This window comes from Crinia signifera, chromosome 5 (assembly GCF_055691185.1).
Source record: "Crinia signifera chromosome 5, ASM5569118v1, whole genome shotgun sequence".
Taxonomy (NCBI): Eukaryota; Metazoa; Chordata; class Amphibia; order Anura; family Myobatrachidae; genus Crinia; species Crinia signifera.
Window position 1 is genome coordinate 73,675,323 of NC_139221.1, and position 24,532 is coordinate 73,699,854.

A 24,532-nucleotide genomic window follows, 5' to 3' on the forward strand; every position below is an offset into this window, starting at 1 on the left:
GGGGTGAATTCTGTTAGTCCTGTTTTTATGCATGTGAAAAAAAGCAGTAGCCTTGGGATTTAATGCCCAGGCCTATACAATTCGAGCCCCCTTGTTTCACCCAGTAAATTAACTGCTTTCAGGTCTTAACACACAGGTTCAGGAACTTATCCCAGATTCTATTTATTAATTGGTTCCCTGAGCCCGCAAACTGCCAATGACCTCAGACTGCAGGCTGTCTTTAAGGCAATTTGAATGGTCACAGAGTATCGGTTGGCCCGCAGGATAATTATCACCACTAATTGAATTCCCCCCACTGTGTGATATGCTGTTGAGTTATTTCTTGTCCTATATAATTATTATTAACCATTTCTTATATAGTGCAGCAAATTTCCATTGCACTTTACAATTGTAAACACTGAGAAAACAAACTGGGTAATTATAGACAGTCAAAATGGTAGGAAGGCCCTGCTCGCAAGCTTACATCCAATCAATAGCATTTATTACAAAGCATTTACCAACACAAAAGCATGATGAATGATCGCTATGACTAGGACTAAAAGTAGAACTCTGCTTTGCTCTAATAGCAGTTTGGTGGTTCGGTTGAGTATCCCTTATCCAAAATGCTCGGGACCAGGAAAATTTAGCATAACGGATTATTCCGTATTTCGGAATATTTTAATATTTCAATGATGTATCTTGCATTTATGTTGTACATATACATCAAACACTTGAAATAAACACAAATATATTTTATTTGTGCATAAAACAAGGTTTCAAAACATGGAACAAAGTTTGTGTACAATCTCAGCCACTGAATTTAAATGCCAAGCAATCATTGTCTTGCACAGATATAATGGCAGTTACATATCATTCCCTCAGTAGTGCTGTTACAGATGTCCCCAGTAAGTTTTTAGCAAAAAAAAAATTTTTTTGTTCACTTTCTGGAATGTATGGTTTTCGGAATAATTTGGATACGGGATACTCAACCTGTATGTCATTTTAACTTTGACATTTTTTTTCCAGATTATCCAGATGGTACAAATTCTACAGATTTCACTGCGCAGTCAACAATGTATCTGCCTGAAAACTTCACATTCTCACCTCACCACCTCTGTCCAGAAAAGCTGCCTTTTATGCGTAAGTTTTTTTTATTTCTGTATTTAATATTTAGTATTGTAACCTGACCCCTTTAGAAGGATTTTTCAGGAAAATTCCAAAGTTAACATCCTATACTTTCTAACGTAATAATAGACCGTCAATGGGGTATGCTTTTTCCTATGCAGCTTATTGTTTTTGACTACAAACATACATGGCTTGCTAATCACACCGTGGACTATGGTCACGAAGGATGGCCAGTTGCCATAGTCTATAATCAAGTAGCACATAACAAAAGTGTTATCTTATTCTATTCAGTGATTCGTATTTTATCTTTAAAAAAATAAGTTTTGCCAAATCTTTGTTGGTAGACCCATTTATTTTGTATAAATATTTTCCACCCTTTTTTTAAGAATCGGTTGGGGGAATTTAATTCCTAGTATTGCTGCCATTTACAATTCAGAAACAATATATATCTCTCTCCTGGCATGTGTTTTTCCCTTGAATCTCCATAGAGTCCATGAGAAAACATGAGATGATGAAACTACCATATGTGCCTAATATGTACACAGCTGGGCAACATGCCCGATGGCACTTCCTGCACAGATTAATCTAGCCATTCCCATTGCTCATGTTCTGATTACTATGTGTAGCAATAATATGGTAGACAATGTGTTCTGAAACTTTATTTTTTTTTTGTAATTTAGAGGGTATCCCTATTTTTTGACCTAAGCTGTATTGATTTTTTTTATTTGCATTACATTTATTAACAAAAAATGAGAAGACAATTCAAATCAATATTTAAGGTGTGTACACACGGTGCAATTTGGTCGCTGAGCGATTTTGACTTAATGCATCTCGGCGATATATCACTACGCCACAATCTCGCAGTGTACTCATGTCATCAGCGACTATCAATTTAAAAGAATACAAATTTAAGTCCTCTATTCTAGTCCGAGGGAGGCACTGATGACCTTGTTTTGACTAGAAGTCGCTGGTGCACACTTCTCCATGCCTCTTCCCACAGCTTTACTCTAACTGCTGCTTGCCCTTAATCCTGCCCAGCTCTCCCCAAGCTGCCACCTGACCACAGCCCTGTCTCAACTGCTACCTGCCCTTATAACTGCCCTTAGGTATATAAGTGAAAGGAGAAAATCAAAAAGTGGAATAATAAGACTAAAGTCAGAGAGCGGAAGTCTTCTTGAGGGGGACAATGTAATAGCAGATCATATTAATAACTATTTCTTCTCAGTATTCACTGCTGAAAGAGAGGGGAAGGGGCCACATTTAAGTTGCAAGTATAGTCAGAAAACTGGGGGAGAAACCAGTACATTTACAGAGCAGAAAGTCCTCACAGAACTCTGAAAACTGAAAGTGGATAAATCAATGGGGCCAGATGGGATACATCAAAGCATACTAAAAGAGCTTAAAGCGAAGCTGTTAAAACCAACAACAGAATTTTTCAACCAGTCACTAGCTACTGGAATAATCCCAGAGGACTGGAAAGCAGTGAATGTAGTTCCACTGCACAAAAGTGGAAGAAAGGAAGAGGAAATTGATGGAAACATTCTTAAAACAAAGAGTTGTAGAATATCTCAAAACCAGCAATTTACAGGATCCGAAACAGCATGGGTTTACTTGGGGAAGGTCATGTCAAACAAATCTTATTGACTTTTTTGACTGGGTGACTAAAGTAATAGATCAAGGTGGGGCTGTAGATGTAGCTTATCTAGACTTAAGTAAGGCTTTTGACACTGTCCCACATTGCAGACTGTTAAATAAACTTGAATGCTTGGGATTGGATTTTATGATGGTTGAATGGATAAGAGCGTGGTTGCAGGACAGAAAACAGAGTTGTCGTAAACTGAGTACAGTCAAAGGAGGAAAAGGTTACAAGTGGGATACCCCAGGGATCTGCACTTGGACCAGTGCTTTCTAATATCTTCATTGGTGATATTGCAAATGGAATTGAGGATAAAATGTGCCTTTTTGTAGATGACACAAAGGTATGCAACAGGGTAGACACACCAGGAGGGGTAAAACAAATGATTGATGATCTAGGTCAGGGGTGGCCAAACCTGTCCTCAAGATCTACCAACGGTGCATGTTTTCCAGGCAACCTGTGGATCTATAGTAGGAATGAATGCAGCATGTTTGAAAATGTGACCGTTAGTATTGACTACAGCTGTGCACCAGCTAGGTGATCTGGAAAACATGGACCGTTGGTAGATCTCGAGGACCGATTTGACCAGCCCTGATTTAGGTAGATTAACAATATTCAGTGATTGCACTGAGAAAAAAAATTGTGAGTAGTACCCAAGTTTTTTAAAGCGAGTCCCTTCAATTTAGAAACTGGGGTCTTTGGCTACTTTTACTCACATTGGGGGATAAGAAACACTTATCTACTAATCTTTCTGTGAAGTAACAGGGGCACGCTAGTTGGACCAAGTGTTTATTCTCTGCCGTCAAGTTCAATCATTCTATGAAAAAAACATTTGATAACTGTTACCTTCAATTACATTAGGCAAAAAAGGTAAACCCTGTATAGTAATGGCATTTTATTGAATGTCATTAGGGTGATATATAATTAGAATTTCTTAAAGGGGCCTGCGGGAGGGAGGATGGGGAGCCAGTGCTACAGATGTATCGGGGCTTATCCTTGCTGACGATCCGCCAGCAACACGGCGCCTCTATCTGACTGAGACGCGCATGCGTCCCCCACGCACGCGCGTCTCAGTATCCGGGCGGCGGGGCGGACGCAATACTGTCCGCCTCCCGCTCGACAGGGCTGGGGGGGACCTCTGGCCACTGTGGGGGGGGGGGGGGTTGCGGTCGCCCGGTGACCGAGGGCAGCACCTTCGGAAGGGGACGCGCTCCCCCTTCCGGCATACAGATGGCGGCGGGGCAGGGGATGGCGATGCCATCGCCATCCCCTGCTAAGATGAATCCCGCTACATCTGTAACATGAAGAGTGATAACCAACCAATCAGCTACTGTCTGACATTTTTCAAACACAGCCTGTGACATGGCAGGTAGGAGCTGATTGGCTTGCTGTTTATCACTCTCCATTTTATCACTTTTGAAGCTTAGTGCATCTGGCCCAAAATATTACCTTTATGGGACATCTGTGCGGAATGCCTTGTGATGTGTGCCATGTTATCTATGAATGTAATGATCTAGAATTTAAAATATACTGTACAAACTGGGACATTAATACATTACACATGTTCTATGGCTGGCATCTCGGCCTATGAGAGAGCTAGACTTGTCTGTTATTTTTTTTCTCTCTCTCTCTCCATATCCTGTCCTGAATTATCTAATTATTATTATTTTATTTGTCATTACTAGGTTATCTGTTTCCAAATGGTATAATGATTTAGATTTACTGAGCCTTTCAGGAAGTCATTTATTGTGGTTACATGAGGTTAGAAATAGTTTTTTCCCTTTTTTTTTTTTTCACTTTCTTCCTCCTTTAAAAAAAAAAAAAAAAATGATTTAACTGAACTGAGACTGTTGTTTCAATGCAGGCGGGCCTACAGACATTAACATGAGCGAGATCACCCTAGAAGAAATCCACCAGCGATATGCTAATATGAATATTGGGCCAGGAGGTCATTGGAAACCTACAGACTGCACTCCTCGCTGGAAGGTGAGACAGAAGTGTATGCAGTAACTGTGTGAGAGTGAAATGAGTCACTGCCTGGCTGTCTTCATAACACTCGCAGTCATGAGACAAACATTCTTGGGAGTGCCCTTATAATGGACATTTATTTGTATTTCTGTAAATATTGAGCGGAGAACTGTATGCTCCGAAAAGTTCTGCCTACTGAAGGGTGTGGAGGGGAGACTGTACGTGTTCTTTTTTTTTTTTTTATGACTCCAAAAAGCCAAAAAATATTTTATATATATATATATATATATATATATATATATATATATATATATATATATATATATATATATATATATATATATATATATATATATATATATAAAGTAGAGAGCGCTAGAGGTTCTAAACCACCTAGAAAAGTAGTCACCACTATGATTTATGGTGCAAATGGAATAACCAAATACAGTTAATCTTTTATTAAAATTCAATAATTCACATCAGGATTTCATCTTTAGGATGTAGCTTCAATAACCCAACGCGTTTCGTTGTTGGAAATCAACAAATGTGCAGAAACATATGTCCTTAAAATGGATGGTATTTCCGAGATGTTGTAATCCCAAAAAATAAGTGAAAAAACTACGAAACACTCCAGACAGGTTTTTTGTACGCAGGAGATAGCAAGCAACCTTCAAACAGGATGGTACCTGACCCTGTCCATGTGGGATATATATAGATAGATAGATAGATAGATATATAGATAGAGTGTTGGAAATATCACTGTATGGAACATTTGCCTTGACACATTTGTGAGAGACCTGGTATACAGTTGCAGTTATTGTATGGGGATCTTCAGAGAAAAAGATGGTCAGGCTTGTACCTCAGTTTTGAATCAGTACTGGTCCCTAAGCAACACAAGAGTGGCTAGGAAGCTGTATCTAGGAGACCCAAGGTGCATAGTGTTATGTTACTATAGGTAAGAGGGAATTTCCCTGGGTTACTTCCTGCAGTATAAAAACACTTGTCGTTTCCAGTAATAGGCTCTGCCCAATGTTTCCGGAAAAGTAGATTTAAAAAGGAATGTAGTAACACGGGGTCACTGTATTTTATTTACATAGTACTTGACACTTAAAGAAATGCTGTTTAAAAAAAAAAGAAAAACAAACAAAAAAAAAATTACATTTAACTAAACAACTGAGTTTTACTTTTTTTTTTTGCAATGTCTTATGTAAAAGGGGAAAAAGGGACAGCACTTTAAAACAGAACATGACTTAAAAATAATAAAGTAGGCGCCCTGTAATAGAAGTAATATATTTGAATACACTTGGTAAAGTGGGGAGTAAACCCATGTTCTACTAAAGGAATGTTGTTTGGATAAACTGCACATTTGTGTCTATCATAACTGTAACAAGTAGAATAAACAATTTACACCTTGATACAACACACATCTACTTTAACTATTTCATTGTAATCAAACAATAAATTATGTTAATTTAATGGCCAATTTCTGTCTGTCCGTTATACATCTTAAAAGGTTACCTAAATAACACTAGGGGAGATTCAATTATTTGAATGCACCCAATCACCCATCACTTTAGACAGGCGGTGCTCAAGTGTGTGTTCCAGCGTTGGGCTCCTGCTGCTATTCGCACATGAAATAGATCCTATTCACATGGAGCAATGTGTCCATGATCCTACAGTACTGATCGTTATCAGTGGGCTCAAATGACCCGGGGGCACCCACATCGGATAGTCATCGAGCCCACTCAGTCATTTTTTACATTTTTAATTTTTGTAATTTTTCCGATCGGTTGGAAACTGCCATATCATTTTAAAAATCTTACCATGTGTGGGCACTTTTAGTAAAGGGAATGCCCCAGACCCTTCTATGGGATTCCTAAGTGTATTAAACTACTGGCCCCTCATGCAGAACTGCTCAATCTGTTTGTGGTATGTGGAGAATTTTGGAAATGGTTGGGACTTGTGCAGATTGTCTTTGCAATTCAAAATTTCAGGGTCTCGGTAAGTTTCCTTTTTTTAACTGGTTTTAGAGAAGGACTTGGCTGTGTAGATGACAGGTGCAATTTTACATCCTCTTACTAATATTGGAGATATGCAATGTTTTGACACACATTTTCTAAGCAACGCTGTGCAAGAATTTGTGATTGTTTTATACTTGCATTTCATCCTTGCTTTAACTTTAGAAGATATCTTTGCAAAAAATGTCTGTGTCCAATGGAGTTAAATGTTTGCAGATCTCTATGGAAAGGGAAGTGAATATATGTAGTTTCCATATTTGCAGTAATAATGTAGTGTAATGACTTTGAGCAAATGATTATTACTTTGCAAATGCCTAGGGACATGCATTCTAAGCCTGGGGCTGGCTCGGGTTGACAGCAGGCAGTGGCAATTTGTGGGGCACCCAGGGCTGGGGGGGACGACGACAAGTTATTACTTAATGAGCATACAGTATGTATGGCCCATTATCTATCTATCTATCTATCTATCTATCACTATAATATTTCTTATTACAATATTGCCGGCAGCACAATGGACATGGGGTTGTTTTACCAAAGTTCCTACTTACCCCTTCTACTTGGAAAGCAAACAGTTTATTTCTATGCTGCTAATTTAACAATTTTTTAAAAACCTTTCCTTGCATAGTGCCAGATTTTGCTTTGCATATTTTGTAATGTGTGTGATGCCTGTGTGCATTTCTCAGACTGCCTTTTACTGGTGTAAGGTTACTTCCTTATGAAGAGGTTATCTGGAGACTCGCCTTATATGATAACCTATCTCAGACTTAACTATTTATGGAATATCTTTGCAGTTTCTAATTTAACTGCAGTGGTTTTTTATTGCTTTCACAATGGATAAAGGGTAAGGGGGTGTGCGTTGCTGTATGGCATTTTTTATATAAAGGGAGATATTGCTGTGTGGCACTGTGTATAAGGTGCACTTTGTTTTTATATGTAATTAACAAGCGATAAGATGTGTAATGTGAATAGGGAGCAATACAGTGTAGAGCGTTGTGAATAATTTACACTGTGTGATGTATTTGGAATAAGGGACACTATTTACTGTGTAATGTAATTAGAATTTAGGGTACTATTGTGTTTCAGGCCCTTTCCAGCAAGATCTCTCCGTTATTGGGCCGGCATGTGTTAAGCATCCTCTGTATCTACATATTAAAATGAAAGGTGGGGGCACCAATGCTTTTACTGATAAGGGCACCAAAATAAGCATGGCTGTGGTTAAGATAATGCATGATTGTATAATGGAATTTAATGCAACAAATGTTCTTTTATTTTTTTAGCTGTCATAATGGAAAAGATGGTGTTAAATCACACAGTAGATTATCATGTGACTTTTAAAAAGTTCTATAAAGAACTGTTAAAAAGAAGTGTGTAGTTATTGTACCCTACATTATTGCTGCCATCCTGCCTGTACATTAATAGCAACTTTGACTTTCTGTGGACTCTGGGATGAGCTTGGTTGGTGTTCCCATCAAATATATGTCAGAAGAGTGCCCCTGCTAGTATCCGATAGGCAGGGCACCAGGTTTGTGGGGCACACGAAAAGGGGGTGCAACCTGACATGGAGGGGATGACACCCGACTGGTACTACTATTGGGGGAGGTTTAGTCCCTCTATGTCACTGATGGGTGCATGCTCCCGGGGGTGGCGTGCATGATGGGGGTGTGCCTAGCAACTATGGAGGTGCAGAGCTTCCCCCAAGCACTATCTTGTGAAAAGATGCTGTGCTGTTTTAGCAGGGCTCATTTTGCCCTTTAAAAATCGAGCAGATTAATGTGAATACTCTGAAACCTTGTCTCTCCAAAGCTTAGTACAACGGCCCCATATCACCATCCGATCTGCTTCTAATTGCCATTTTTTCCAATCACCACCTGTGGCATGACAGTTAGGAGCTGGTTGGCTGGTACTTTCTCTCTCTCTCTCTCTCTCTAGGGCTTTGTACATCTCCCCACTGACAGCTCAATAAGGTCTATATAGTGAACTTGCAACCACAGGTGCTCTGATATTGTGCATTTGAGGCTGTAGTCGTGGTTTTGTATGGAGTACAGACTACTAAACTGTCTTGCTGCAATAATTGGGAATAGGGGCCAGATGTTAGTAGCCTCCGAGTTTGGCGGCTGTGCAGGATGCCGGCGGAAATCAGACATTTTTTAAAGGGGCAATCCTTTACAAAGCATGGTTTTGACGGTTATGGTAGTGTCTAGGTCAACAGTCAAAAGGGAAACCTCTATTGGTCAACAGGCAGAAGATCGGTGCCTGAAAAATGTCGATACAGAGAAAAGGGTTGACGTGAGCTTTTCAAGTTTTTATGTATGTCGACATTCACACTGTATTAGTGTACCCCTGTGCTCACCATGCTTTGGGCTCGGTGCCTTTCTGCTCTCGGCACTCTATTCTATTCTCCCTCAATGCTCACTGGAATGATAAAGTCGGTTGAAAAAACTCCCTGAGAGAGTCAAGTTGAACGTTTACCATGTCGATCTTTTGATTGTGTTGACCTTTTGACCATGTGGACCTAATTCATGTTTACCTTTTTCATGTGTCGACCTTCTGCCTGTCAACCAATAGTGGTCTACCTTTTGACTGTGTACCTAAAGACCAGATACCGGTTTTACCTGGTTAATGATTGCTCTTTCAAAAAAAAAGTTCCTAGTTCTTCGGCCGGCATCCTGCACCGCTGCCGAACCCGGAGGCGATGACATCTGACCCTAGGAGTTATTTTTATTGGAGAAAATTGCCTTTGCACAGTTTACCATTTATTTGACAAATTCAATTATAATAATCCAGGGAAGATTACTTAAAAAGGTATTTGTATAATTATTTGATCCCTTTGCTTTCATCTGGTTTGATGGCGCAGTCATTGCTGTAAACTGGATTACATCAAATGGATGTGTATGTAGTTTGTAGTGTGATTATTTTACTGCTCCGAGACATTACTTGTGTGATGACTTTTACTGTCTCATCCTCCGCACGTGAGCGAGGCTTGGTTCTCTGCTGCGTTTAGTCTGGGAATTGTTTGAATAATAATAATCTGCAGCGATCTTGGAATTATCTAGACTTCGGCTATTTCGTTTTAAATAAGCAGATGGCTAATTCACTTTACAAAGTGTCTTTTACATTCTGAAGTCATTTCCATTTGACTGTTGTGTGCAGAAATTCTGCTTGGCCATAGACAGACCAGCAGAATTTTCATTGTAGCCAGTATCCAAAGTAGCAACTGTGTTACTTGAACACTGGCATGCTGCTATATTTTTGTTCAGATACGTTTGTTAAATCGCATTTATTTACTTAAACAGTTCTTCTGATCAACCATTGTCTGCTTTCCAGTGTTTGGGAGCAAATGTTCGAATCTCATATGAAAGGATTACCAGCTTTTTCCACCAGACAGATTGGACCGAAATCTTTAGGTGTGTACCCAGCTTTACTCTAAACCAGTGGCGTCAGACTCATGGCCCTCCAGCTGTTGTGGAACTACACGTCCCAACATGCCCTGCCACTGTTTTAGCAATCCACTATATAAAATCTGGGGAAGGGCATGCTGGGACGTGTAGTTCCACAACAGCTGGAGGGCCATGAGTTTGACACCACTGCTCTAAACAAAGCTGGTAGAAATACTATCACTTAATTTTCTGTTGGTGTTTGAAATCCATTTACACAATGCTGTGATAAACCCGATAGTTAACCTGCATTTCCGATGGTCGAGTGGTTATGCATGTGCGTGACACATTGTACGCAAGTGCTAAATCTTTCCTGCATGCTCACACCAAGTGCCCCTAAGACGCTGCTAGCGTTTGGGGCTGGGGAGGGTGGCACATGCCAGCATTCAGAAAAACAAGTATGTATTACCCTAGATTTCTGGGAGTGGTGGTGCGGTCCGGTCCTCCATCTTCAGACACAGATTTCCTGGCGTCTGCAGTGGGAACAACATGACCATACCACTGCTTTTTGCATATTTTTTTCAGGCTCTTAATCTCTATATAGCTTTGACTTACTGAATAGTTCTACAAATGCATGATTGATGTTGTGTACTGCTGCACATGTTTAAAATCTTTAGGTTAATCCATTGGCCGTTTCTGAAGACTAGTGACAGGGAAAAAAGTGTTCGCTATCGATCATATTTGAAGCATTTTCCGAACTCTGTTAGAGAGATTAAACTGGTTGCAACACCTTTTCCTTTGAAGAGATATTCATTAAGATATTCATTAATGTGCCCTCATATAAGAGGAACCTATTTCATGTTCTGTTTAAAAAGCACAGATAATCCTGTCCTACAGCTGGTAAGTAATCGGTTCTACTTACGTGCCACGGCGGTACAATTCTCACTAGAAAGCAGAAGTATTGTTTGGTGAGAAGAACTATCCTGAAATATAGGGGTGTATTCAATGATTTTTGCGAGCTGTGACAGCGAGTGGTGCTGACTGCTTGCTGACACAGCTTGCAGGGTCAGTATTCAACTGACCCCCTGCACACGCCGTTTCCCCCTTGTTAGATTTTTTGTAGCGACGGGAAAATGGCGTAGAAAAATAAAATGTAGTTTTGGATGGAAGCCCTCAATGTCTAACGCTGGCGTACCTTGGCAGCATCTAGGAAAGTTACCTGAAAGTTGGCAGACCTAACGGGTCACTCCTCACATCTGTCTGTACGTTAATTACTTTTTATTCAGAGTGTAGCGAACGCCATTGCCCCACGGGAAATATCACATGGCTTTTGCCAGTATCGGAGGACTTCAGGTTGTAATCTACATAAATTTATGGAAACCAAACAAAGATGAATTTTCACTGCTCATCTCGGTTGTGATGGGCATGGGTGCCGGAAGGGGTCCGACAGTCGGGATCCCGACAGTCATTTACCTGACGTCGGGATCCCGACTTTTTAAACAGACAGACAGACAGTTTCCTGACGGCCACCGGCTATTCTCCCTTGTGGGGGTCCATGACCCCCATAGAGGGAGAATAGAATAGGTGGCGAGCGTAGCGATCCCCTAAGGGGCTTTGTTGTGCTCGCCATGCTGTCTGAGTCCGGCCAGTCAGGATCCGATGTCGGGATCCCAACTGTCAGAACCCTATACCACACCTGATGGGCATTACTGTCTACAAGAACCTATTTTACTAATACTACATTTGTTTCACCTCTGACATAAGTTAATGGTTCTGCTTTTTTCTCATGTTTGCAGGTAGCAATCCTTATTCCATTCCGTAACCGCCATGAACATTTACCGATCTTCTTCAGACATCTTATACCTATGCTTCAGAGACAACGTTTAGAGTTTTCCTTCTATGTAATTGAACAGGTAAGTTATATAATCCTGTTACTACCTCTTACTGCAATTCTACATAATGACCTTCTTTAGTGGACATTTTATAAATCCACAGCAATTTCCTGCTGCTAACAATATTGTTCTGGTTCTATAATTCAGGCGTGCTAGTCTTACTATACAAAAATGATATACAGATGGGTCTTGTCCCATCTTTGCAGGGGATGGCGCTGGCGTCGCCAGCCGCCATCCCCCGCCAGCGCCATGGCGATGGTGAGAAGGGGACGCGCGCGCACGTCCCCTTCCGACGGCGCTTCTATCCGTTCCCCCGGGTCCCCGCCGGCTTGCCGGCGGTAACCCGGGGTCCCCGCCGCCTGCCCGCACCCCCCCTAACCCCCCCTAACCCTGTCCGTCTCCCTGAGGCGGAGACGGACAGGGTTTCCGTCGCGCTAGCGACGGAGACTGAGACGCACGCGCGTCTCAGTCTCCTCGCTGGCGAGGCTGCTGGCGGGTCGCCAGCGCGTACGTTCTGGCGACCCGCCAGCAAGGATGTAATACAGCACATACTGTACAAATGCTGAAATCTCATCACTTTCAGTAATCCAATAGATAGTGCACATTTACAGCATTCTCAAAAAAGTCCGGTATTAGCACGGCGCCCAGCTGTCAGCATAGGCCAACGGCTGCCTAGTGTAGGGACTCCGCGGCAGCCTGGCTCTGTCCTCGGCGTCCATAGCTCTGTCCCCGTCGTCCATGGCAAGCCTAGTGAGCGCCTCTCACACAGCGCCGGGAACAGCCAGATCCCCTGCACTGGCGGACGCCGGCGGAGAGGCGCTCCAGCTGTCAGAGACGCAGGCGCGTCTCAGACACTCCTGCATCTCAGACTCTCTTGCGTCTTAGTAATTATTGCAGCAGGGTACAGCAACCCTGCCCGTGTCCGCAAGTGCGTCTTATGCACAATAAAGGAGGCATTTGCCACTCCTCTATGTTATATACTGACAAATGCCTCCTTTTCAAACCCCCACTATCCACACCAGCCCAAAGCATGGCGAGCGCACGCGTTACGCGTCCTCCCGACTTGTTCATACCCCCACTATCCACGTCGGTGTGGAGTTGATCTTATAAAGTGTGGTGAGCGCAGCGAGCCACTGAGCCCCGCGAGGGGACGCGGAATACATGTGAAGTAATCCGCTGCACTCTCCACACTTTATAAAAACAACTCCACGCTGACGTGGATAGTGGGGGTATGAACAAGTCGGGAGGCCGCGTAACGCGTCCCCTCTCGGGTCTGTCAGCATAGGCTAACGGCTGCCTAGTGTAGTGACTCCGCGGCAGCCCAATGGCTGCCTAGCGTAGGGACTCTGCGGCAGCCCGGCTCTGTCCTCAGCGTCCATAGCTCTGTCCCCGTCGTCCATGGCAAGCCTAGTGAGCGCCTCACACAGCGCTGGTAACAGCCAGATCCCCTGCACTGGCGGCCCCTGGCGGAGAGGCGCTCCAGCTGTCGGAGACGCAGGTGCGTCTCAGACACTCCTGCATCTCAGACTCTCTTGCGTCTTATTAATTATTGCAGCAGGGTACGGCAACCCTGCCCGTGTCCGCAAGTGCGTCTTATGCACAATAAAGGAGGCATTTGCCACTCCTCCATGTTATATACTGACAAATGCCTCCTTTTCAAACCCCCACTATCCACACCAGTCCAAAGCATGGCGAGTGCACGCGTTACGCGTCCTCCCGACTTGTTCATACCCCCACTATCCACGCTGATGTGGATAGTGGGGGTATGAACAAGTCGGGAGGCCGCATAACGCGTCCCCTCTCGGGGCTCACTGCGCTTCTGGCTGGCATGGATAGTGGGGGTGTTTTAGGAACACATTTACACCTGTCATATCATACATCGGAGACAGTAATGACGACATATGTTAACTGGATGTTACTTAACCCCTTCCCGACATATGACGTACATGTACGTCATATGTCGGTTGCGGGGGAATCAAGCCAGCTCACGGAGTGAGCTGGCTTGAAAGAGAGCAGGTAATGGCTGTATATTACAGCCAGGTACCTGCTCTCACGGCCACGAGCGGCGAGTTCGCCGATCGTGGCCGTTTAACCCTTTAAGCACCGCGGGCAAAGCGCCCGCAGTGCTTAAATAGCTGATCGGAGGGGGGGTGCCCCCCTCCGGCGCCGATCGGGGCCCCCCGCGGCGAGATCGGAGGGTGCCGATCGGTTGCCATGGCAGCCAGGGGTCTAATGTAGACCCCTGTGCTGGCCATGTCAGCATTCCTATTACATCCTGCCTGAGGCAGGATGTAATAGGAAGTGCTGAAAATCACTATGTTCAGCCATAGAGCTCTATGGCTGAACCTAGTACAGGCGATCGCGCCCCCTAGTGGTCAAGTACACTAGGGGGCCTTGTAGTAAAAGTAAAAAAAATAAATAAATAAAGTTTAAAAATAAAAAAAAAATAAAAAAATATTAAAAGTTCAAATCACCCCCCTTTCCCCATTTCATAAATAAAAATAAATAAAAAATAAAAAAATAAACATATTTGGTATCGCCGCGTTCCTAAAAGTCCGATCTATTAAAATATAACATTAGTTATCCCGCACGGTTAAAGGTGTAAACGGAAAAAAATTCCCAACGACAAAACTGCGTTTTTTGGTCGCATCGCCTAACCAAAAAAATGTAACTAAAAGAGATCAGAAAGTCGCACATATCCCATAATGGTATTAATTAAAAAGTACACTTCAGCCCGCAAAAAATGAGCCCTCACCCAGGTCCGTAGGTGGAAAAATAAAAAAGTTATAAGCCGCAGAACATGGCGACGCAACGCAAATTAGAAAAACCGTAAAATTTTCTATTTTTTTTTTTAGTGGTAAAACGTAACGAAAACTATATAAGTTTGGTATCACCGGAATCGTAACGACCCATAGAATAAAGATAACCCATCATTTTAAACGAACTATGAACTCCAAAAAACCCGTAACCAGCGCAAAATTGTGGAATTGCGTTTTTTTTTCTTTTTACCCCACATTGAATTATTTCCTGATTCCCCAGAATATTATACGGTATAGTAAATGGTACCATTAAAAAGTACAACTTGTCCCGCAAAAATAAAGCCCTCATGTGTCTATATAGCCGGAAAATTAAAAAAGTTACGCTTATTTGAATGCGAGGAGGAAAAAAAAAAAAAGTTAACAAAAAACGCCCCGTCGGGAAGGGGTTAATAATATAGAAGAAAATATCAAATTAATAAATTACAATAATAACAATTAATCAAGAACAAAGAAAATAATAAGAAAGTCATTCTTCTGATTCTGCATCCGTCTTTGGAAGAAGAGAAAGTGCATAAAGAATACGCTTAAAAGCATTTTCTGCGCTGACAGTCTTTCGCCAGATAAATTACTGTAAGTAGGAGTTGAGATTCTGGCACGCGGTGCCTCTTTGACGCTTGTTGCGCCATTTACAGGATCCCCAAAGGTGCTCAATGTTTTGTGTGTGAACCCCAGTCTCCGGATCTAAGAAATTAAACCGGTGGTTGACCCGAGCATGGTGGTACCCTGCCTGCTCCAGCTGCTCTGTGTTATAGGCACACCAGCAATCGGAGTAGATAGTCGTCACCGGTTCAATGTATTGGTTGATGGCGGCCATCAGGGTACTGGCGTCATGTCTTTGTACAGGTGTCACAAAGCACTCACCGGTGTCTCTTGAAATGTCTCCGAATAGCCACTGTTGAGGCAGCATCCGTCCCACGTGACTTTTCCTCTGTACAAAGAGGCTCTTGTCGACTTCAACGATTTTCCCTGGACCGCCAATACGGCGTTGGGGCTGTGACATTAGGTCAACGGAGCAGGCCTCCCGCATCAAGTTATTATATAGCACCGTTGTTTTATTTGACAACTTAAGTTGCCGCTCACAGAAAGATATACTTGTGAGCTCCTCCACCCATGAATAAATAAACCGTATAAGCATATGAAAAGGCAACCCGGGAACAAATGTGCCGCACGGAGGCTCACCTTCTTACGACACGTTTTAATATGGCAGCGCCACATGCACTTCTTCATATTTAAGCGCATTGGGTGTCCATTAATACAAGTTTGTGTCACTGGCACCAAATGGTGCTGCTGGAAAAAAACGACTGACTCCTCTGTCTGCGGCAAGTTGAACATTGTGACAGGTTCTGCAGCCGATACCCAGTCACTGACATGCACGCTGACTCTCTGGCCGCGGGAACACTACGCTACTTCTGACTGACTACGCTATCTACGCTGGCCGCGTGAACAACTGACAGCGCCGCTATGCTAACTGCGTAACAGGCGCCGTGCTAATACACAAGTACTAAAATTCCCATTTCTGATATATCTGACTAGACACATGCATGGCAGGGTAGGAACAAGCAGACATCACTCTGTCCTCAGTGGTTTTTCACCTGATCTTGTGTCCGCTTCGTGTGCTTATTTATATGGCTTTATTACAGTATAATGTGAAAGGGGTGCAGGGAATGCTTGATTATTTATTTAAATTTTTTTTTTTTTTTAAAGGTTTGCCATGAAGTAGTTTTATAAATTAATATTTCCTTATGGAATACTATAGTTTTCCATTGTTTATATTAAACAGGTTAGTATCCCCGCTTCTCAATTGAAATATACACTATTTAAGAGTGGAGTGGTATGCATGTCCTTATGCAGACAGGAACGGCAGTGATACAATGGGAGACTTCTTCCACCATTGGGAGACTTTTTCTTCTGCCATTACCAATATTATTTTCAAGTACCCCCAACTGGTCTGAAGAGTAATCCCAGGGTGCACTAGTACACCTGGGCCCTTATTCTGATCGATGCGGTTTTTCCCGCTTGCGTACGGGCCGCCGATGTTTATCTTCTGCGCATGTGCAGAGGTCACTCTGCGCATGTGCAGGCGATTTCGCCGCAAGGATTCTCTATACGCCGCACAGGGGGCGTAGAGGGGCGTGAGGGGCTACTTATCCTCATTACCCTATGCATACGCCCCGCGTTTCATGGGCGTTCCCATGCAAACGCGGGGCGTATGCATGGTAATGAGGCCGTGACGCGTGGGTACGGGGCGGGCATCTGACATCGCCGGATGTCAGCTGCCCGCCCCCATACAAGATTTCACACGGACAAGTGTCCGTGTGGTCTTGTGTTGCGGGACCTGGTGGAGCGTGCGGCCCTGCATTCGATGTTCGGCGACCATCGAATGCAGGGGCTGCTCCCACCATGGAGGAGGCGTATCCCCGTCCAATTTCATGCGGATCGCCACATATCCGCGTACGGACGGCAGGTGGCGATCCGTATGGAAGGCGGGGATTCGCCTGCACGGTCGGAGCCGCATATGCGGCTCCGGCCGCACCAACCAGAATAAGGGCCCAGGTTTGGAACCACTGATACAAAGGATTGTCACTTCCTTTAAAATGGTATTGTAAAAGTCATGCCTATTGCTACGCCAGCTAAAGATATTTTTTTTCAAATGCTAAATGAATCCCAGGTATAGTATTGCAAAGCAAAATTTGGTTATTTGAATATAAAATGTATTACATAAAGTACATTGAATGTATGTTCCATATCCTCTTCAACAAAAATGTTTTGTGCAACACCCCAGTCATTCCACATCCAATCAACACAATTTTTGATAAAATTCTACTTAAGCAATCTCTTAATTCAATTCAATTTGGCGTAATAAATGTTGCCATGGGTGTAACCACAAATCTTAAGCTGATAAGCGCACTGTTTTACAGGTTATCGGCTTTAAAGCTGTGTATTTAATATTGCATTTGCAGCTCACCCAATTGCATTCAAAAGGTTATTGTAAACCTATGTTTTATGGCCTTTCATATGATCTATAACAGAATGTTTCAATAAAAATGAAACTTTCAATTCAAATTGATTTTCTCAAAGTTTTTAATTTTGGAAAAAAAATTTCACGGATGTTAAATCCCCAAAGTTGTATATTGAAGTAGTGAATTGAGTCGTCAATAAGTAGTTATTGAGGTACTACAGTGTCAGAGAAAGTCAACGAAGCAATATCTGTCCAGTTCACGTAACTTGATGGGTGCATGTTCCTCTTCAAGGGCTAAATGTAATAGAGTCCGAGATCCGCAGGTGCCGAACTTCTGTGCGAATCTGCCTCAGTTGTGTGTGATTTTTTTTTTTTTTTAAAGAGGCAATCGCAAAAGTTCCGTCACTCCAGAACAGGTCTGTTTGGGGAGGATGCTCTACATATAGTGCCTGATCCGACTTCTGCTTAGGCATGCAAACATAAGTGGAAAGATACTCCACGTAGCAACACATATCATTTATGTTGTATAGGCCGGCCATTTATAGTTCCCTCGGCCACTACAAGTGGTCCAGGAACAGGTTAGGTTTGGGTGGGTCTTAAATAAGTGAAACATTTGGTCATTAATTTAGGCATACCCAAACCTAAACTGTCCCTGGACCATTTGTGTCACATTTAAAAAAGCGAAGTGTATAGCCAATGACCATCGATCAAAATTGTCAATGGTTTCTACCTGATGGTGAATACTTTTATTATTGATAGGTGAGAACCAGATGGTATTTCGCCATCCGTCGTACAAAACAACTCGCTGGCTTCTTTTTTTCCTATAAGGTATGGGAAAAGGACCATAGCTCCATACCTGCCACGCGCAAAGCCTCACAACCAGTCTCTGATTGACCTGCAGCAAGTTAATGGAAAAGTAGGGATGACCATTGGTGGGTGAAACCATTGATGGTACCCTTAAAGATGATTTTATAGCATGGAATGTGACCATTGAGTATCTTTCTACTTAAGTTCTCATTCCTGTGCTGAAGTGGGAGCAAGTGCTGGTGTATAGTCTCATTGTTCGGGGTTGCTAATCATTACACATTGTGAGGCTTACAGGTTTCAACATGTGCCCGTGCTGGTAGAAACATGTTGCTTCATGCCCAAAATTCCCCACTGCTGAACTTGGTTCAGTCTTTTTGCAGTGTTTGGTGTTTACATTGGTTTAGAGCACAGGTAGCCAACTCCAGTCCTCGAGAGCTACCAACAGTTCACATTTTCCAGACAACCTAGCTTCTGCACAGGTGCACTCATTACTGACTGACACATTATAAATGATATACAGGTGGAGCCAATTACTTCACTTGTGATTCTATGAAGAGATCTGGAAAACATTAACTGTTGGTATCTCTCGAGGACTGGAGTTGGCTACCCCAGGCTTAGAGAATTAAAGAATAAGAAAAGGAAATTTGATAGTTACCGTAACTTGCATTGTTTAAACCCATTTAATAAGGTAATGACTGTAGTATGTGGTCTTAAAATATGTGAAAAACACAAAATTGTCAACAAAAGTTTAAAATATTTTAGTATTAAAATACTATGCCATGGTACATAATATACATCAAATGGATTGTTTAAGAGGATACATTGAAAGTAATCAACAGGCCTAGATTGTTCCCATTTTCATTATTTTACTACACAGTCCAAATGGATACCTCTTGTAGCAGACCTAATCCCCACCGCCTGTTCATGCAGGATGATGTTGGACATTAACGAGAGCCATAGCCCCCGCCCCCCCTCGACACCAGACGTCACTCGTCGTAGCTGGTATTGTATTCCACTTGCCGATGCCAGGTCCCCATCGCTGCCGCTCTCGCTTGGGTACACATTGTTTAATGTGTACCCAGCTTGAGATTTTTAAGTTCTCCTCACACCAAAGACATCAATAAATGTTATTACAGTCTGAAACGGTCATTTTAAGGCACTGTATTTTGGTGTGTAATAACCCCCCCTGTAGAACCGTTATACAGCATTTCCGACCAAATTCCCTTTTAAATGCCCATTGTAGTGTGAGATGTTCAATCATACATTATATACATGTTTGATGCTGGTAATGGCAGACTGCTTGCTGTTCCCTACTCTATTTTCAAGAGACAAAATAAGGTGAATGTATTATGTTGCAGAGAGACTGGTTGGTTTTGCCATGGAAGTGATTGCTGCATTACAAATACAGGCATACTTTACAGGAAACCGTCACAGCCTGCATCTTGCCGACTTTTACCTGAGTCCTTAGGTGTCCACCTGATTAATCCAATTTGGGACTTGGTTACACATACAAGTAAAAACCAACTGGCTTGTGTCCCATAGTTTCCCAAACACCACCTATTTCAAACAAGGTTTTAAGGCTATTTATGCTTACACATAGGTGACTTAATTAGTACCTCAGTCAAATGTGATTTACCCATCTGTACTCAAGCATGGATCTTACTAAAACCTGGATTGTAGTAGCAGAGTTTGAGAAACTCTGGGCTAGGCACAACTTGTAAATACATGGGCAGCCTAAGGTTCCAAAGGGCTGACATTCATATTCAAAAGAGCAGTCCGGCTTGTATGAACACATTTGATTACGGCATCACATTTCAGAGATTCCTGCATCACCATATACTGATAACCTGGTGATCCTTGCACACGATCTCCAAGAAGTAAGTTCTCATTGTCAGATGCTGCGTAGGGTGTAGAAATGTTCCAGGTGTCACCTTAATACAGACTGGTTTATGCTGTAATACAGGTTTCTTTGTATCTAGGTTTCTGCCTGTAATTTCAGTCCTCCACATTTTTTTACATCGTGATTGTGAAGTTTGCATATCTTTCCAACTCTTTAATGGGAAACCTATTTGTAATAGTAAATAGTTGGTTTCACGAGCCACATTTTATTTTTCTATAAAGCGTAACTAACCAAGCTCTAATAATAATATTTGTACTTCACAGTTATTTTCCTGTAATTTCCGTTTAGGAATGCTGTTTATAATTTTACCTAAATATGTACCCCTACTGGTTTATTTATTTTTAAATTTACTCGTGAACAATAGAATAGTATGCAAATGTGACTCTTAAATGTCTTCTTAGTCATATCTTTAGCAGAGAGTACCTAGCCATAACGTCTTGTGTTTAGGGGACAACTATGCCATGCCTTCAAGGTATAGCCTGCCCAAACTGCCATGTCATTTTGACAACTTCAGGTATTAAAAATGCTAAGCCAAAAAAACTCCCATAGCTTGATTTAAAGTTCAAGCTGTATACTGCATTTGAGGCGTGTCCTAGCTTAGACTAGAGGATTGGCTGTCCCATCAAACATACTGTATGAGCAGTTCAGTAGAGAACAGCTATAGGTACACCGTACCTAAGAATTATGGGATGGATAGGTGTGATGTTTACAAATGTATTTATTTAAATATCTGATGTATTCATTAAGGACTATACACACTGGTGTTTTTGCCCAGCGTGTATGGATAACGATTACGGGGAAAATCGGTGAGCCCTTTCCTCCCGTTTTATAGATTTTCCCCTGGGTGGACGGCTTTCCGTACTGGGACGCTATGGAAAGCCGTCCACTCCCTCGCTCATCTGCTGGTAATACCAGCAGATGAGCATCCGGGCCAGCGATGATGCGGGAGCGCACATCAGAGCTCACTGCTCATCGCTGCCCCATACACACTGGGCGGCTTTCAAGCTGAAAACTGCTCAAACAAGTAAACTGAGCAGCTTCCGGCTGAAAGTCACCCAGTGTTTATGGGCCTGAAATGATGCAACTTTTGCATATTTGATTTTTATCAGAATCGTCATATTTAAATTTTTGCCAACTTTCTTTTGGTATGTCAGCAATTCTGGAAATATGTACAGACAGAGCAAGCGTTCAACTCCCTATTAGTATTGGGCAGTTACGCTGCAGTAGTGTAGCTCATGTAGTATAATTCTCCAGGATACAGTTGATGGATCGACCTAAAGATGGTCCACAGTCATTAGGTCGACACCATTGGGTTGACATACTGGAAGGTCGACAGATGTTTATGTCGACATGGTTTTTTTTCACTGTTTTATTTTTAGCCGACATGTGCCGACAGGCGGTATTTCATGCCCTACCATCCACTAGGGCGTGGTGGGAGAACGAAGTTTGCTTTGAATGACTGATTCTGTTGCTTGTTATTTTGCTGCAAGTGATTGTTCCCTCTTCTCGGAGCACATCTGTTTCACCAGGGCACCAGGATATTTGTCTCCTTATTTCTTTGGCCCGCCTGTTCTGACAAGTTGCGTTTGTTTTTCTCCACCCAAAATGTTAACATCAAGTTTACTTTGCAATTGCAACTTATTAGACCAATAAAAACGTAACCTGATAATGGACATTTATTTTAGTTTAATACTATGCCGTACGCCCAGTAGTAATGGGTGTTCTATGCTAACACAAGCTAATAAACACATTTCTTATTTGTACCAGTATTCCAGTGAACATTTTACGTGCTAATAGCCGTGATATTCGGGTGTAACTTGCACCTTTTTTATTTTCTAATCTTACAATGCGGAGTCTGGACAGGGGGAGTGCTGAGTGCAGACAAGTTGTTACGTGCAGTGTGACGTGTGCAGCAACAGAATTTCCCTGGAGGAGAGAGGCTACAGTAGGTCAGACAGGTCTTGAAGGCAACTCGCTGAACTGATTCTTGGCTGTCTGTAGCAGGAGCAAGGGATTGGTGGAGACGGAAGTGGGAGCAGGGTCAGCTATATCTCAGGAGACGCTTTTTTCAATTGTGTTCATTTAGAATGCTGAAACTGCACTGTCACTCAGCCAATATGTGCAAGTGTGTGCGTATGTATGTATATAATAATATCTTCTATATAAGCTGTAATGAGCCACGAGTTGTGCTGTCCTGTCAGTAAACGTCAGTATCTACGCTTCCCTTTGAAACTACAATGCCTAGCCTATGTTGTACAAGTAGTTACCTAAACGCTGGCAGTTTATTTGTAAAAAAATGTTTTGGGAAAACGTCCGTTTTTTTATTTGAATAAACACACGGTGCAATGTTTTTTCCTTACAGAATGTCAGTGCATTTACCCTGAATGGTAATGATAGTAAATGATAGCGTAACACTTGCTACAGCTGTGCTCTGATATCTGTATTACTGTGTTTGTAGTGGCCTCTAGTGGCAGAAGTCTAAAAGTGATTTCTAAATATTGCACATGTGTAGTGTTAAGGTGCCCACAGACGCATCAATTATCGAATGCGTTTTGTACTTTTTAAGTACAAAGCGCATCTTATGTACAATTATCGGGTGGTGTTTATGGGCTTGTGCGATGCAATGCGCGTTCCTGGGAGCCTGATATTGTATGTCCAAAAAAGTACGTGCTGCACGTACTTTTTAGACTACATCTGAAAATTAACAGTACAAACATGGGTTCATCGCACCGCATGCATCCAAGTGCACATTGCATAGCAAGCTGGAAGAAAAATTGTATAGAACCATTGTACAGTCAAAAACGCATAGCACAGTAAAATTGATGCGTCTGTGGGCACCTTTAGAAGAGTACACCTGTACGTACATTGGAGGTTGTACAGATGGGGGCTCTCGCGCCCTGTGACAACGGAGCTTCCCCCAGGTCCTCACCGCTGCCGGTCCCCCTCGTGTCCCCCCCCTCCTTAATCCTGCCAGTCTCCCTGAAGTGGAGATGCTCAGGATGCCGCTGGCCCGCCAACGGAGGATTGTGACACGCGTGCGCCCCAGTTCAGTGTAGCCCCTGTCTGGCGAGCCCCGGGCAAGGATAACCGGGGCTACATCTGTATATGTTTCAGTCACATCACTAAGAACAAGGGACCTCCTATGAGGCAATTTGAAGTGTCATGTTCTAATTTTGTAATCTTTGTATAAAATATTGTAAAGTGCAATGTAATATGCTGATGCTACATATGTAATGTTTATCATGTAGGTATGGCGCCAAGGCATATGCATTATATAAATAGGCATTGAGCGTTTTTTTTTTTTTTAATCTATTTCTTATAATATTATTTTAATCCACATGTTTTGGCTCCCTCGGAAAGTATTCAGGCCATTTACTTATAACTCTTTTTGCCCCATTGCATGTCTTCGATGTATCATAGTGAGTCCACTGGTAAAGTAGACGAATCAGGCCCTAAGTAACACCAAATATATGGTTTGGTTGTTTTGGTCCGTTTTTTGTTTTTATTACATGTGTTTTCCTTTTGATACTCTAGCACAGGGGTGGCCAAGCCTGTCCTCAAGATCTACCAACGGTGCATGTTTTCCAGGCAACCTGTGGATCTATAATAGGAATAAATGCAGCAGGTTTTAAAATGTTACAGTTGGTAATGACTACAGCTGTGCACCAGCTAAGTAACCTGGAAAACGTGGACCGTTGGTAGATCTCGAGGACCGATTTGGCCACCCCTGCTCTAGCATCTTCCAGAAAATGTTTAGTATTCTTGTACATTTAAATGGACATTGGGATTTGAGTGGCAACTGTCATCACAATACAGTCTATGCAATACATTTTTTAATAATGTCCATTTAAAAGGAAAAGGGGTCAAAAAGGGTTATAGTATTCATATCTTTGAAAACCCATGCAGTTCCTGTTCCCTGCCTGGGGTGTCACTGTCTGATGTGATGTTTCTAGCACAGGCCTGGTTTGCATATTAGTGCTGATATACAGACCACACTGCTAGAAGCACTACAGCAGACAGCGACACCCCAGGCAGGGAAGAGGAACTGCATGGGT

The 24,532-nt window shown here is 42.5% G+C and overlaps 1 protein-coding gene across 1 annotated transcript in view; it reads left to right on the forward strand.

The window, feature by feature from the left end:
* The first annotated feature begins 711 nt into the window (after positions 1 to 711).
* Positions 712 to 24,532, forward strand: part of LOC146080323 (beta-1,4-galactosyltransferase 6-like) — a 35,001-nt gene continuing 11,180 nt past the window's right edge. The window contains exons 1-3 of the mRNA XM_083187472.1: positions 712 to 1,119; positions 4,605 to 4,726; positions 11,897 to 12,013. Of these exons, the coding sequence (XP_083043598.1) occupies positions 933 to 1,119; positions 4,605 to 4,726; positions 11,897 to 12,013 (426 nt within the window). The 5' untranslated portion in view covers positions 712 to 932. The remainder of the gene's footprint in view (positions 1,120 to 4,604; positions 4,727 to 11,896; positions 12,014 to 24,532) is intronic.